Source organism: Limulus polyphemus, unplaced genomic scaffold (assembly GCF_000517525.1).
Source record: "Limulus polyphemus unplaced genomic scaffold, Limulus_polyphemus-2.1.2 Scaffold208, whole genome shotgun sequence".
NCBI lineage: Eukaryota > Metazoa > Arthropoda > Merostomata > Xiphosura > Limulidae > Limulus > Limulus polyphemus.
This window is the reverse complement of record NW_013665818.1, coordinates 158,815-173,324: the sequence shown is the minus strand read 5'-3', so window position 1 is coordinate 173,324 and position 14,510 is coordinate 158,815. Positions and strand designations below refer to the sequence as shown.

General features: G+C 33.2%; 1 protein-coding gene across 1 annotated transcript in view; it reads right to left on the bottom strand.

Moving 5' to 3' along the window:
- LOC106478396 (tyrosine-protein phosphatase Lar-like) overlaps positions 1-14,510 on the bottom strand; it is a 298,391-nt gene that overhangs the window by 145,794 nt on the left and 138,087 nt on the right. Inside the window, exon 3 of the mRNA XM_022381996.1 lies at positions 3,137-3,241. Within this exon, the coding sequence (XP_022237704.1) occupies positions 3,137-3,212 (76 nt within the window). The 5' untranslated portion in view covers positions 3,213-3,241. The remainder of the gene's footprint in view (positions 1-3,136; positions 3,242-14,510) is intronic.

The following is a 14,510-nucleotide window of genomic DNA, read 5'->3' as shown; positions in this document are numbered from 1 at the left end:
AGATTTAGAGTTTCGGTATGTGTTACAAACAACTACCACCAATACCGAGAGTTTCGGTGTGTGTTACAAACAAATACCACCAAGATTTAGAGTTTCGGTATGTGTTACAAACAACTACCACCAATACCGAGAGTTTCGGTGTGTGTTACAAACAAATACCACCAAGATTTAGAGTTTCGGTATGTGTTACAAACAACTACCACCAAAACTGAGAGTTTCGGTGTGTGTTACAAACAACTACCACCAAGATTTAGAGTTTCGGTGTGTGTTACAAACAACTACCACCAATACCGAGAATTTCAATGTGTGTTACAAACTACTACCACCAAGATTTAGAGTTTCGGTGTGTGTTACAAACAACTACCACCAAGATTTAGAGTTTCGGTGTGTGTTACAAACAACTACCACCAATACTGAGAGTTTCGGTGTGTGTTACAAGCAACTACCACCAATACTGAGAGTTTCGGTGTGTGTTACAAACTACTACCACCAAGATTTAGAGTTTCGGTGTGTGTTACAAACAACTACCAATACTGAGAGTTTCGGTGTGTGTTACAAACAACTATTACCAATACTGAGAGTTTCGGTGTGTGTTACAAACAACTACCACCAATACTGATAGTTTTGGTGTGTGTTACAAACAACTACCATCAAGATTTCATCCAGATACATGGTTGACCTTTTCTTGAAACAGAAATAAAACCCAGCCTGTTGCAGTAAGTTCACGAAGCATTACTTTTAAGACTGCTGTCTACATATTAACAAAGAGAGATTGAACAGTAACGAAATACTGAGGCAAAACTACACCATCATTCAATTTACACATTGTCTTATATTTTGACATAACACGATGACCAACAGAGACAAGGCAATATAAACATGACTAATTAATTGGTTTAAAGGTGAGAACGTTTATTCTTGTAATGAAGAAACTATATAAATACCGTATGTGATATTAATGTTTGGATTTACAGTAATACCCAATAGGTCCAAAGTACTATTAAATTAAAAAAAAATGTCTTCCAAGATAAGCAGAGAGCTATAGCCCCAGTTTCTCAATGGAAGACTATTATTCTCATATACTATCAAATTAAAAAATCAAATTTCCTTCACTGTCGTGTCTCATTATCAATTGGAATAATTATGGTCTAAAAACTCATAAGACACAATATAACGTAGAAACACTCGAAAATTAGGATTTTTAAATATGTATACAGCTTCTGAATTCATAACTCGTATTTTTCGTTATTAGGAAGTTTTTGAATTAGTTCAAGCTCAAACATTTATGCCCACTGTCATTCTAACCTCTCCTATCCGTCACTAGTGAAATAGAGTCAGACATAGCTGAAACAGAGTCTCTCATGTGAGATATATTTTTACTAATTCCTTTCTTGAGCTACTTTTTGGGAAATGATTCGGCGAGTTTCTCATTATTTTAATAATTGCAAATAATATTAAAAAAAACATTTATGTGTTATTTCCAAAAGAAATGTACACCTATAGCCAGCTGCTGTAAACTGATTAACAGTAATATAGTCATGGATAGACTATACAATACATAATAATATAGTAATTTACAGTATGCTTATAGCTAGCACCTGCACGTTTCGTACTAATATTAGCCATTGATAAACTATAAAATACAGTACAGGTACAATAAAGACCTATAAGCTGCGTAACACTATAGTCATTTATAAACTGTAAAACAGGGTATACTTTTAAGCAGCAGCTGTAATATACTTAATAATCATTACTCAGTTTGTAACTATTGGTTATAGGTGTGCTGTGTGTTATAGTTTGTAACTGATTCTGTGTAACTGTGATATGATTGTTTTTGAATGATTACATTAATATGTAATGCGATTTACAACTGTTAATGATAGGTGTATTCTTGTTGCACAGATTCTAATTAGCTATATTATTACTTAACTTACATTTGATAGGATAAGTACATTATATTTTACACTTTCAAAATGAATATATATGAATATATATATTTTATAGCTGTTGGTTATAGGATTACTATTTTACAGTTTCAGCGTGGAAGAATTATTATTTAATTTATAACTATTGATCATAGAGCAGGTTTACAGCGTTTTCCTGGTTCTAAATATTTATAATTGGTTATAGGTGTGCTGTGTGTTATAGTTTCTAGATTACTGTGAGTTACAAACTGAGTAATAACACAGTAATCTAGAAACTATAACACACAGCACACCTATAACCAATAGTTACAAACTGAGTAATAACACAGCAATTTAGAAACAATAAACACACAGTACACCTATAACCAATAGTTACAAACTGAGTAATAACACAGTAATCTAGAAACTATAACACACAGCACACCTATAACCAATGGTTAAAAATTAATTAATAACACAGTAATCTAGAAACTATAACACACAGCATACCTATAACCAATGGTTAAAAATTAATTAATAACAGTAATCTAGAAACTATAACACACAGTACACCTATAAACAATAGTTACGAACTGAATAATAACACAGCAATTTAGAAACAATAAACACACAGTACATCTATAACTAATATTTAGAAACTGTAAATTACAGTACACCTATAGCCAATAGTTACAAATTAAGTAATAACACGATTTAGAAACTATAACACACAGTAAACTTGTAGCCAATACTTACAAGTTAAGTAATAACACAATTTAGAAGCTGTAAAACACAATATACCTATATCCAACAGATACAAATTAAGTAATAACACAGCAATTTAGTAAAACATAGTACAACGGTAACCAGCAGCTATAAGCTGGCATAACATTACAACCCTATATCTAACAGCTGCAAACATGGTAATAATACACTCACTTAAAGACTTTAACACTGCCATACCAACATTGCGCGATGGTAAAGTACATAACAAACTATGTAGTATACAAGACAGAAGATGGCACGAAGTGTGACAACTTAACTAATACTTTTAACTAAGTAAGTGTTCCTGATATAGTACACACAATACATATGTGAATCATAATAATCACTAATTAAATACTCTTGAGATACATAATAACAATTACAAGATTATTTTTGGTTTTTGTCTATATCATTTGTTATTTAAGACATCACAGGACGTATATGGAACTATAAAAGGTTGTACTTACCATCAGTCATAGTGGGTGAGATCCTGGCCAACACCAGGAGGAGGCAGAATACCTCAGTAACCCTGGTTGGGGGCATGAGATCGATGTCGAAACTTCAGAGAATACCTAAAATTAATACAAAAAAAAATAAACTATACTGGCCTGAGATGTATAGTCTTCTTAACCAATGGTAACCAGAGAAACAGTGGCAACTGGAAAACAAGGTGAGGTTAACATGTCACGGCAGTGACGTCGAGTGTTGTAGTTCTCATCCACGGAAATAACAGCAACAATGTGAGCACTATTTTCTGTATTCTTATTATCACAGGTTCAGGAACAATTATTTCACTAAAAGAGGTTAAACTGGATCACCCAGCGTAATGTTAAAGATATTGGGTAAGTTACCTTGTGATTTATCTATCTACCTGTACACTGTCTTAACTATAGAAACATCTACATCAACGAGTACATTATCCTCGCGATACTACAATTAAGCTACTTCAATTTGTCCATGGAAGGTGGACAGTTATAGGTAACTCCACATCACCGGATAATTTTTAAACTTCATATTTCAGAGAAGCTTTCGCTATTAGTCGAACACATATTCCTGTACTGTTCCTTGCAATTTATAAGTTGTGTAAGTGTATTTCACACTAATGTGTCACGAACGTATTAACGTTATCTAAGTTTCAAATCTTCCTTGCGAGTTTCTGAATGGTGTCAAATGAATCACGAGAAACATATCATAAACCGGACTTATCGTTATTGGTAAAAGTCACCAGTCCCCATAACAACTCTACACACCAAAATAGTAAAGGATACTGAACAAACTGTTACTCATACACCCCAATTCCAAAAGCTTCGATTGCGCCTGCGCAGTGTCAACACTTATGCATGTGCTTCGGCGAGATATAGTCGAAAATGCTTTACTCTGTACCGGTTCCTCCTCTCGTGTATTCTCGCGGGAATAATTGATCACGTGGCATATTCACAGCCAATAAGACCTAAGCACCGGTCGCTATGACAACATTTGACAAAGCCGCAGTCAAGGTTTGCGTGTCCAGTAGTACACGCACTCAGCAAGTATAGGGTAAGTGATGAATTATATATTGATCGCTGGCCCAGCAAAAACCATGATCTATTAATTGTAGTGTACATCATAGTAAACAAAACCTGTGAGAAATTCTTAGGTGCCACCCAAAACTTTAGAATTATTCAGAGAAACAACACCGTTACAGAAAACTGTGAGATACTCTTAAGGTCTACCTGTTCAGGTGGTTGCTCCACCCAAAACTTTATAATTATTCAGATAAACAACACCGTTACAGAAAACTGTGAGATACTCTTAAGGTCTACCTGTTCAGGTGGTTGCTCCACCCAAAACTTTAGAATTATTCAGATAAACAACACCGTTAGAGAAAACTGTGTGACACTCTTATGGTATACCTGTTCAGGTGGTTGCTCCACCCATAATTTTAGAAGTAACTGGTGGTACACCACCAGGAGAAGATTGAAGAGAAAAATGGCCTCGTAAAAGTCCAGGTGTTTTCGCAATTAAATAAATTAATTATTTTTAATCAAATCATGATATGAAACTAGTTTTAAGTTGGATTTGTGATAAATAATTAATTAATCTATGAAGTAAGGTAAAGATAGGTTTTCAAAATTTTACCTGTAGATTTATAGAATCTTTGCTAGTTTTTCTGTTTAAGTGTAACAATTTCTTCGCACACTAAATAGAGTTGACTGTACATGTTTCAATTATAATACTTATTATTTCACAAATAAAATGTTACAAAAAAAACAAAACAATGTCTCTAAATGTTACCGGCAAGTTACTAGGTAACAAGAGAAAATACATGTAACCATGTTTAGGCATAGCTATGTACATGTAGCCATGTAACCCGAAACTGTATACATTCAGGCTTACAGTCTTTTTATGGTAACTATATCGTTATGCAACAAACTGAATGACACATTTACATATATTTTCACATTATATTCATGAAGTACTACTTAACATAAGTACACCCTGTTCATATATTACATTACTTACGGAGTAAAACATCTACAGCTTGTTCAGCACATTTCGTGTATTACTGTTCACAATTAACAGGCTTACAATACCTAAACAACAAAATAAACACGCTTATTACACATTAATAAAATGGAATAAAATCAATAGCACTATAAAACATTAACTTATTGTACGTACCACTATTATTACATTAATAAATTGGAATAAAATCAATAGCACTATAAAACATTAACTTATTGTACGTACCACTATTATTACATTAATAAAATGGAATAAAATCAATAGTACTATAAAACATTAACTTATTGTACGTACCGCTATTATTACATTAATAAAATGGAATAAAATCAATAGTACTATAAAACATTAACTTATTGTACGTACCGCTATTATTACTGTTTACACATTAATAAAATGGAATAAAATCAATAGTACTATAAAACATTAACTTATTGTACGTACCGCTATTATTACATTAATAAAATGGAATAAAATCAATAATAACGTGGATGGATCTTTACCAAATTTGGTATGGGGAGATACATGCAAATTTGCAGTTTCACACTTTATGTTTTGCAGATAAAGAAACACAGCAAATGCCACATTTAATCCTATTATATTAATTCCATGTAAAAAGAAGCTTTGAATCACACGGTATTAGGGAAGATTTGTTTCTCTTTCACGATATTCAACTACTCACTTCAACCTCATAAACAACCGATTCAGTGAAACCACCCTACGTGTACTTACTCATCATCACACGACGTTTTATTTCTAATCAATAATTAATAATGTTAGAAACATTTATAGAAATACGCCCTTTGTCCTTTTCTATGTAAATATTTCTTGGGGTGTGCAGTGCCCACCCTTTTGTTTCTTCGTAAATATTTCTGTAACTGGAATTATCGAAACTTCTTGGCATAACGTCATTGTCTGTTGACATTAAGTTATTAACTAATTTTGTAATGCATTAATGTAAAAATTTTAACGTAATAAATCCCAAATAAGATACCAAGACAATTAACACAAAACTTATATATAGTTATTTAATTAAATATCTTAATTTGTTTTGCATCTATTCTCATTTCTCCAGGCTTCTGGATACTACTATATGAAAACGTACTTAGTATTGCAGTTTATAAAATTAAGTCATCATAACACGTCTCTAACCGTTAATTAGTAACTGCTTCCATCGTCAACTGTTTGCTGATTTCCTTTATTAGAAATACTGATTTAAATTTATTATTATCTAAAGTTTAACAGTTTTACAAATACAGAATTAACGACTAACACAGTTTTTCAATTATCGCATTTTTTAAACGAAATAGGGTAAAAGATAACTTCTGAATACCACCGTATTATGTGTTTACGATTTTCCTTACGTTAAAATTAACTAAATATTTGGTAGTGGCTAAGAATAAAGTCTACAACTTTTACCTGTTTTCTTAATTTAACATAAGTTGAAAATAATGGTTTAACTTCATTGAAAGTTAATCGAACTTTGTAAGACAGATGCTCTAGAATGTGTGCTAACCTTTGGAGCTTCCATCCCCATAACTGATATTTCTCAATCTGATGATTTTGAATGCGCACTACTGCATATCACTGCAGTTTGAATTGTAACAACTTTATGTAAAGGACGTTGAACTGAATTTTGATTGACACATCACAACAAACTTTCCACACGTTTTTTCATCGTACGAGGATGTCAACTAATAAGACAGCAGACTAGAAGCACTCGTACTTAAAGCCAGCACAGCAGCATCTGTGGACTTTACAGGTACGTGGTCGAAAGAAAGTTTCGTGGTTCCAGTTTCTTCGGTCATCTTTCTCGTGATAACAGAAACTGCTTTCAAGGTGTGGCTAGAAGATTGACAGTTTGTATAAACTTCAAATTCTTGTTTACTATTGTGATATGCTCAGTTTCAGGGCGTTGCTCCAGGTTGACTAAGGGTGTGGTTTCGGAGCTCATTTTTGACCTGAACGAGTTTTTTGCACTTTCACAAAGTACATTGAAGAATCTCTTCTTTAAAATATTTGTCTTTTGATTCCATGTGGCTTATTAATTCCGCTATTTGGAATATACAATCCTTCGTTACAAAGGGAAATTACACATCCTTTCTTCTTCAGTTATTAGTTAAGTCGTGTGCTGTTGGAATGGACCGGGAATAAATCAAATATGTTGGTACTTACACATCCTTTCTTCTTCAGTTATTAGTTAAGTCGTGTGCTGTTGGAATGGACCGGGAATAAATCAAATATGTAAGTACTTACACATCCTTTCTTCTTCAGTTATTAGTCAAGTCGTGTGATGTTGGAATGGACCGGGAATAAATCAAATATGTAGGTACTACAAATGTCGCCTGTGGCACCACAGGCAGAATTTGTGGCAACATACTACTTTTTTAACACATGTTCTAATCAGGTGTGATTAATCCTCTGTAAATAAACCGAAACTATTTCAAAGTCCTAGTTTATGTGTAGCAAAAACGAAATCACTGTTTCCCCTCATAAGCTGGAACTATATTATGTATTGGTGTGGACTTCTGTGGTACAGAGTTAACCACAAATTACATAGAAATATGACTGTTTTCCTTCAAAGAGACATATATATATATTTGAAACTATTTAAAGAAATTGTTTAACTTCGTGAATCAACAAATGAAATTTACTGGAAGTGATAGGTAACTGACAGAGCATAAAAACAACTGTTACTTGCAATAATAGAAAAATCGGAACTTATTCAAAGAACCGTCAGTTCCAATAACAGAAGAAACTGAACCTAATGAAAGTAACTGTTAATTGCAATAAGAAAAGAATCCGGGCCTTTTGAAAGTATATGTTAATTACAAAAATGAAACCGAACCTAATGAAACTGTTAGTTGTAATAACAAGTCAATTTGAGGCCCTACTTGATATTGTCACAGTGAAACCAGTCACAGGTGGAATGTGTTTTGTGACAGAGAGGGTTCTTATGTTGGAACAGCACGTTAACAGAAACCCCACCATGCTTTACGGACACGTGTTCACCTGAGATCTATTGATCCACGAAAATGTAGAAGTAATGACTTTCACAAATAAATCTGTACAATTCAAGCGACACCGTAATTATTAACAGCAACAGTGAAACTATCCACCACCTGCCTTGATATAAACCCATGATCAGCCATCACTTCAATAAACGACATCAAGTATTCTTTAGGGTGATTTGTTATTCTCATTCCTTTCAAAATACCTACATTTATATTGAGTAGACAACACAGGCCTTAAAATTAACTGTCGCTCAATCACGACCACACTGGATGCAGTAAATTCAGCACTTTCGGTGACATCCACCTTTGAAGTAAAAGGAATATATATATATATCTTTTACTTCAAAGGTGGATGTCACTAAAAATGTTGAATATATATATAACTGACTTTAATAGAAAATCCATTAATATATATATATATATGAATGAATTTTCTATTAAAGTCAGTTTTTATATGTAAATTCCAACAAAAGACGTGCACTGTCTTCTCTGGTATGAGTACCTATGTCATAAAATCATCATTTTTGGTTGAGGAGATTATTAACCTGCATCTGTACTGCAATTCACTTAGACCTGTCTTATAATGTTGGACGTAACCAGGAAAATAAATAGAGGTGAACAAACAGAGAACAGAATGTAGACAGAGACGTGTTCATATATTAGATGAACGGTAACCCAAACTAAATAGTTGTTGCATTAGCGTTAATAGATAGAGCTAATGATTTGGCTTAAACTAGCATGCTACTCACCACAGTCTTTCTGATTTGCTAGCCACCTTAAGGTCATAAGTTCAAGCGATCGAAATCAACCCGATCTTTGAGCGTGTAAAAGGGCAAGTTTCATGGGTGTAAATACGCGTACATTTTAATAAGTCTGTGATCATAACAGAATACTTGTAACCAGCAGAAACAAATGCTATTTTTACTACTGTATGGAGAAATACATTTTTTTATTAACGCACTGAAATACTTATTCTTAAAATGTTAAATTAAATTAACTTCCCAAACCAAATGGAAATATTCGAAAAATAAGTATCCAAAATCAGACAAGAATGTTCTTTGAAATAGCTGACGAATGAACGCATTTAAAGTCAACGCATTAACAAAAACCGATTCATCTAAAAGTATATCATTCTTACAAATGAAAATATCTCGATAATTCTTAGAAAATAATATGAGATATATCTGGCATATATCTGGTTGTGCCCACCGCAAGGAACGAGCCCCGAATTTTGGTGTTATAAGCCTTCGAGCTTACTGCTGTGTGACAGTAAATGCACATTAATAGTAACTTCTAACGTACAGAATCACATAAAGAAACTTCCTTCTTTTCCAAATAGGTTAAATTAATTAATTAATTCATAGACCTTTGGCGATACATTTTGTTCCGCAGATGATGCTTCTATGAGACGTTCTTTAAATATAGACAGTAATATACCTGACAAATTAACACGCACTAACAGAACTGAATTATATCCTAATATAACAACAAAATATATAATATATAGCAACAAAACCAAGTTGTAACCTAACAATATGTAAGAACTAACATTGGGCAACAAAACCAAGTTGTATCCTAACAATATGTAGGAACTAACATACAGAAACAAAACCAAGATGTATCCTAACAATATGTAATAACTAACATACAGAAACAAAACCAAGATGTAACCTAACAATATGTAAGAACTAACATACATACAGCAACAAAACCAAGTTGTAACCTAACCATATGTAAGAACTAACATACATACAGCAACAACACCAAGCTGTAACCTAACAATATGTAGGAACTAACATACAGCAACAAAACCAAGTTGTAACCTAACAGTATGTAATAACTAACGTACAGCAACAACACCAAGCTGTAACCTAACCATATGTAAGAACTAACATACATACAGCAACAAAACCAAGTTGTAACCTAACAATATGTAATAACTAACATACATACAGCAACAAAACCAAGATGTAACCTAACCATATGTAATAACTCATTGTTAGGATACATCTTGGTTTTGTTGCTGTATGTATGTTAGTTATTACATATTGTTAGGTTACATCTTGGTTTTGTTGCCCTATGTTAGTTATTGCATATTGTTAGGATACAACTTGGTTTTGTTGCTGTATGTTAGTTCCTACATATTGTTAGGTTACAACTTGGTTTTGTTGCTGCATGTTAGTTATTACATATTGTTAGGTTACATCTTGGTTTTGTTGCCCTATGTTAGTTATTACATATTGTTAGGTTACAACTTGGTTTTGTTGCTGTATGTTAGTTATTACATATTGTTAGGTTACAACTTGGTTTTGTTGCTGTATGTTAGTTCCTACATATTGTTAGGATACATCTTGGTTTTGTTGCTGTATGTTAGTTCCTACATATTGTTAGGTTACAACTTGGTTTTGTTGCTGCCCTTACTACTATCAAAATGAAACTCGATTTTGTTGCTACATATTAGTCCTTACTTTTGTTACGATATAATTTGCTTGAATTGATGTATATTAGTTCTTGAAATGATGTGACTCGGTTTTGTCACTGTACGTTAGTCTTCACTCTTTGTCAGGATATAATTTAATTTTATTGCTGCATGTTAGTTCTTGCACCTTACTACTATCAAGATGTAACGTGGTTTAGTTGCTGTATGGTAGATCTTATTCGTGTTAGGGTATAAATCTGTTTTTTTTTACTTTATGTTAAGCTAACATAAAGTAACAAAACAGGTTTATACCCTAACACGAATAAGATCTACCATACAGCAACTAAACCACGTTACATCTTGATAGTAGTAAGGCCTAACATAAAGTAACAAAACTGGTTTATACCCTAACACGAATAAGATCTACCATACAGCTACTAACCCGAGTACCGTCAAATTCTACAGAGGGATGAGTATGTTCTATTGAAACGTGTTTTAATGTTCAGCAAGTGACAGAACTATTGATGAAGTTGAGGGGCAGAACCATTTAAAAAGGTAACTGCAGCATGTCGTAAAACAGCGTCGGTACACAAAGTGGGGTGTCTTGTAACAGGTGAGAATCTGTAAACATATAGGTCAGTGGCAAAAGGCGTACACGTTGACACGCCCCAGGCAATAGTACACAACATAATCAAGAAAGGTCTCCGTCTGGAAAAACAACACAAGTTGGTTTCACTAACATATATATTCAGCCGCCGCATACCCCACAAAACTGAAGAGTGTAACGGGTATACAGTCTATTGCATATTAAGAAATACCCGTTACGTCGCCGAAAACAGTGCCTATGAATTTGTGTGCGATCGGGCTGTTGAAAAGGACGCTGGGAAACCGTCGTCCTCGCGTATCAGATAGAATATGGAAAACATGCATAGAGACGTGTGCTTCTGAAATGACAACCTTACGACTACATGGAAATTAAACTACGGGGCAGGGCTATTGCCAAGATGCACGGTTGTCAGATAGACTCGGTGCTTCTCAACCTTTTCCAATATGATTCACACCTACAAGTTTTTCACAACAGTTCACTCACCCCAGTTCGAAAAAGGGACAAAAAAGTACTAAATTGAAAAGAAAAAATTCTTTATTTTGACTTAAATATACATCAAACTACAATTATAATGAATACAACATAAATGTATTTATCAAACTACAACTAGAATGAATACAACATAAATGTATTTATCAAGCTACAACTAGAATGAATACAACATAAATGTATTTATCAAACTACAACTAGAATGAATACAACATAAATGTATTTATGAAACTACAACTAGAATGAATACAACATAAATGTATTTATGAAACTACAACTAGAATGAATACAACATAAATGTATTTATCAAACTACAACTAGAATGAATACAACATAAATGTATTTATCAAGCTACAACTAGAATGAATACAACATCAAATAAATGTATTTATCAAACTGCAACTAGAATAAATAATAATAACTAATTACTTTTTTGCTCTTGAATTTGCTGTATGATTGATAACACTCATTCACCCAGTTGAGAAGCACCAAGACAGAGCATGACTGAACGTGGCGACATGGACTGTAACGACGTGCTAAGGCTCCAAAATCGTTTTAATATAACGTACTCGACATCTGTATTCGCAAACTCGTAATACGAATACATAATCGTATGTATGCGATGAAATAATAAAAGGTTTAAAATAACGAAAACTTTAATCAACTTTTGGTCCAAAGTAAGGTCTCCATAGTGAAAATGTACAGAAATGCGTTACTATACGTTCAATGTCGTACTTTCAGCACTACGTAAAGTCAAACAACGTAGAAAATGTCACAAGTTTGTTTGTAAGTTCTTTTATTTGGTTTTGGTCTGGAGTTTTGTATGCTGGACTACATTTATATTTGATACTAGAAGATTATAGTTGCTATATATTTACCCGATTCAGTGATTAATTAATATGCTAACAGCTGTCTGATCCCTCTGAGAAATGGTTAACGTTATCCACGTGTTGTAATTGTGAAAGCATACACTGATAACACCAGAAGTCAAGTAAAAAAAGCGTCTGAAAACGTTTTATGTAACGTGATTGTTTAGTTTTAATACCTGACGATACTGTGATATTAATAATAAATCAATATTTCAAGATCACGCAACACCTTCCACACATAATTAGGTTGTTAATTTCTTACTAACTGTGTATAATATTAATCCTCACCATAGACAACATTGTAGAGGTGAATTTTACGTACATGTATCACGTTCCTTCCCACAAAGCACGTGCTGGAGGCAGAGTTAGTACAAGGCTACACCAAAACCACGATGTGTGTGTGAGATCCTACATATGATTAGTGGAAGTGTCACTCCACTGCGTAATACACCAAACAGGAAAATAAATGTCATATAAAGATTCCGTGAGTCGCACTTCAAACCGGATTAATATATATTAGATTGGGGGTTTTACGCTTGTTGAAAATGAATTATATTACATCACAAGCAATCTTGCTTCGTTTCTTATCTACACAATTATACGACACCAAAATCACTCAGATCAATGTTCTGTCTATAATTACACAAAACAGCCTTGTCTAAAGAACCCCAAACTACAAGCAGGAGTATGCATAAGTGACCATTGTAGAAGGAAAATAAAATAAGGTGGTACTGACCCTTAAAACTGGGCAAATTGACATGCTGAGGAAACACCTTTATATGTGATAATTACACACATTTACTAAAAGCTTGCTGGCATTTAAGTGCAGAAAAACTTTAACAGCTATTTTCTCTAAACGCAGTTTTAACTCGGGTCACCAATTTATTAGCATGATAACTTCACCATTAAAGCCAATATCAGCATGAAATTTAGTATACTTGTTGATATTACACTCTTCCATAAGTTGTTTTTAAATATCTACCAACAGTCTTGTTATGAGTCTAATTACCACTAACGAAGGCATCAATTCAAATTCATTGCCAATAGCTCGTTAACGTTGCAGAAAATTTGCAAAGTTTTTAATACAAGCTATGAGGATATTCACAGAGAGCACGTGTATCAATTTTCACCTGTTTTTATCATTCCTAAGTCAAGTTATGGTTTATGTTATGTATTTCTTTATCCTTGCTGCATCAATCATACATATAACATATATATGACTGAAAGTGTACTTTCAGAGTTTGTAACATTATAGTTTTCTGCTCAACTTGAGGTTATAAGAAGTGTTTCCTCAGCATGTAAATTTGCCCAGTTTTCAGGGTCAGAACTACCTTAAAAAAGATGAGAAATGAAGAATTATCGACCTGAATACAGAAATACAATTTAAAACATAAATATAGCGGTAGATCAGTTATTAAACAAGGATCGGTATGCAGAAAATATAATGGTGGATCAGTTAATAAACAAGGATCTGTATGCAGGAAATATAATGGTGGATCAGTTAATAAACAAGGATCGGTATGCAGGAAATATAATGGTGGATCAGTTAATAAACAAGGATCGGTATGCAGGAAATATAATGGTGGATCAGTTAATAAACAAGGATCGATATGCAGAAAATATAATGGTGGACCAGTTAATAAACAAGGATCGGTATGCAGAAAATATAATGGTGGATCAGTTATTAAACAAGGATCGGTATGCAGGAAATATAATGGTGGATCAGTTAATAAACAAGGATCTGTACGTAGGAAATATAATGGTGGATCAGTTAATAAACAAGGATCGGTATACAGAAAATATAATGGTGGATTATTTAATAAACAAGGATCGGTATACAGAAAATATAATGGTGGGATCAGTTAATAAAAAGGATCGGTATACAGAAAATATAATGGTGGGATCAGTTAATAAACAAGGATCGGTATACAGAAATATAAT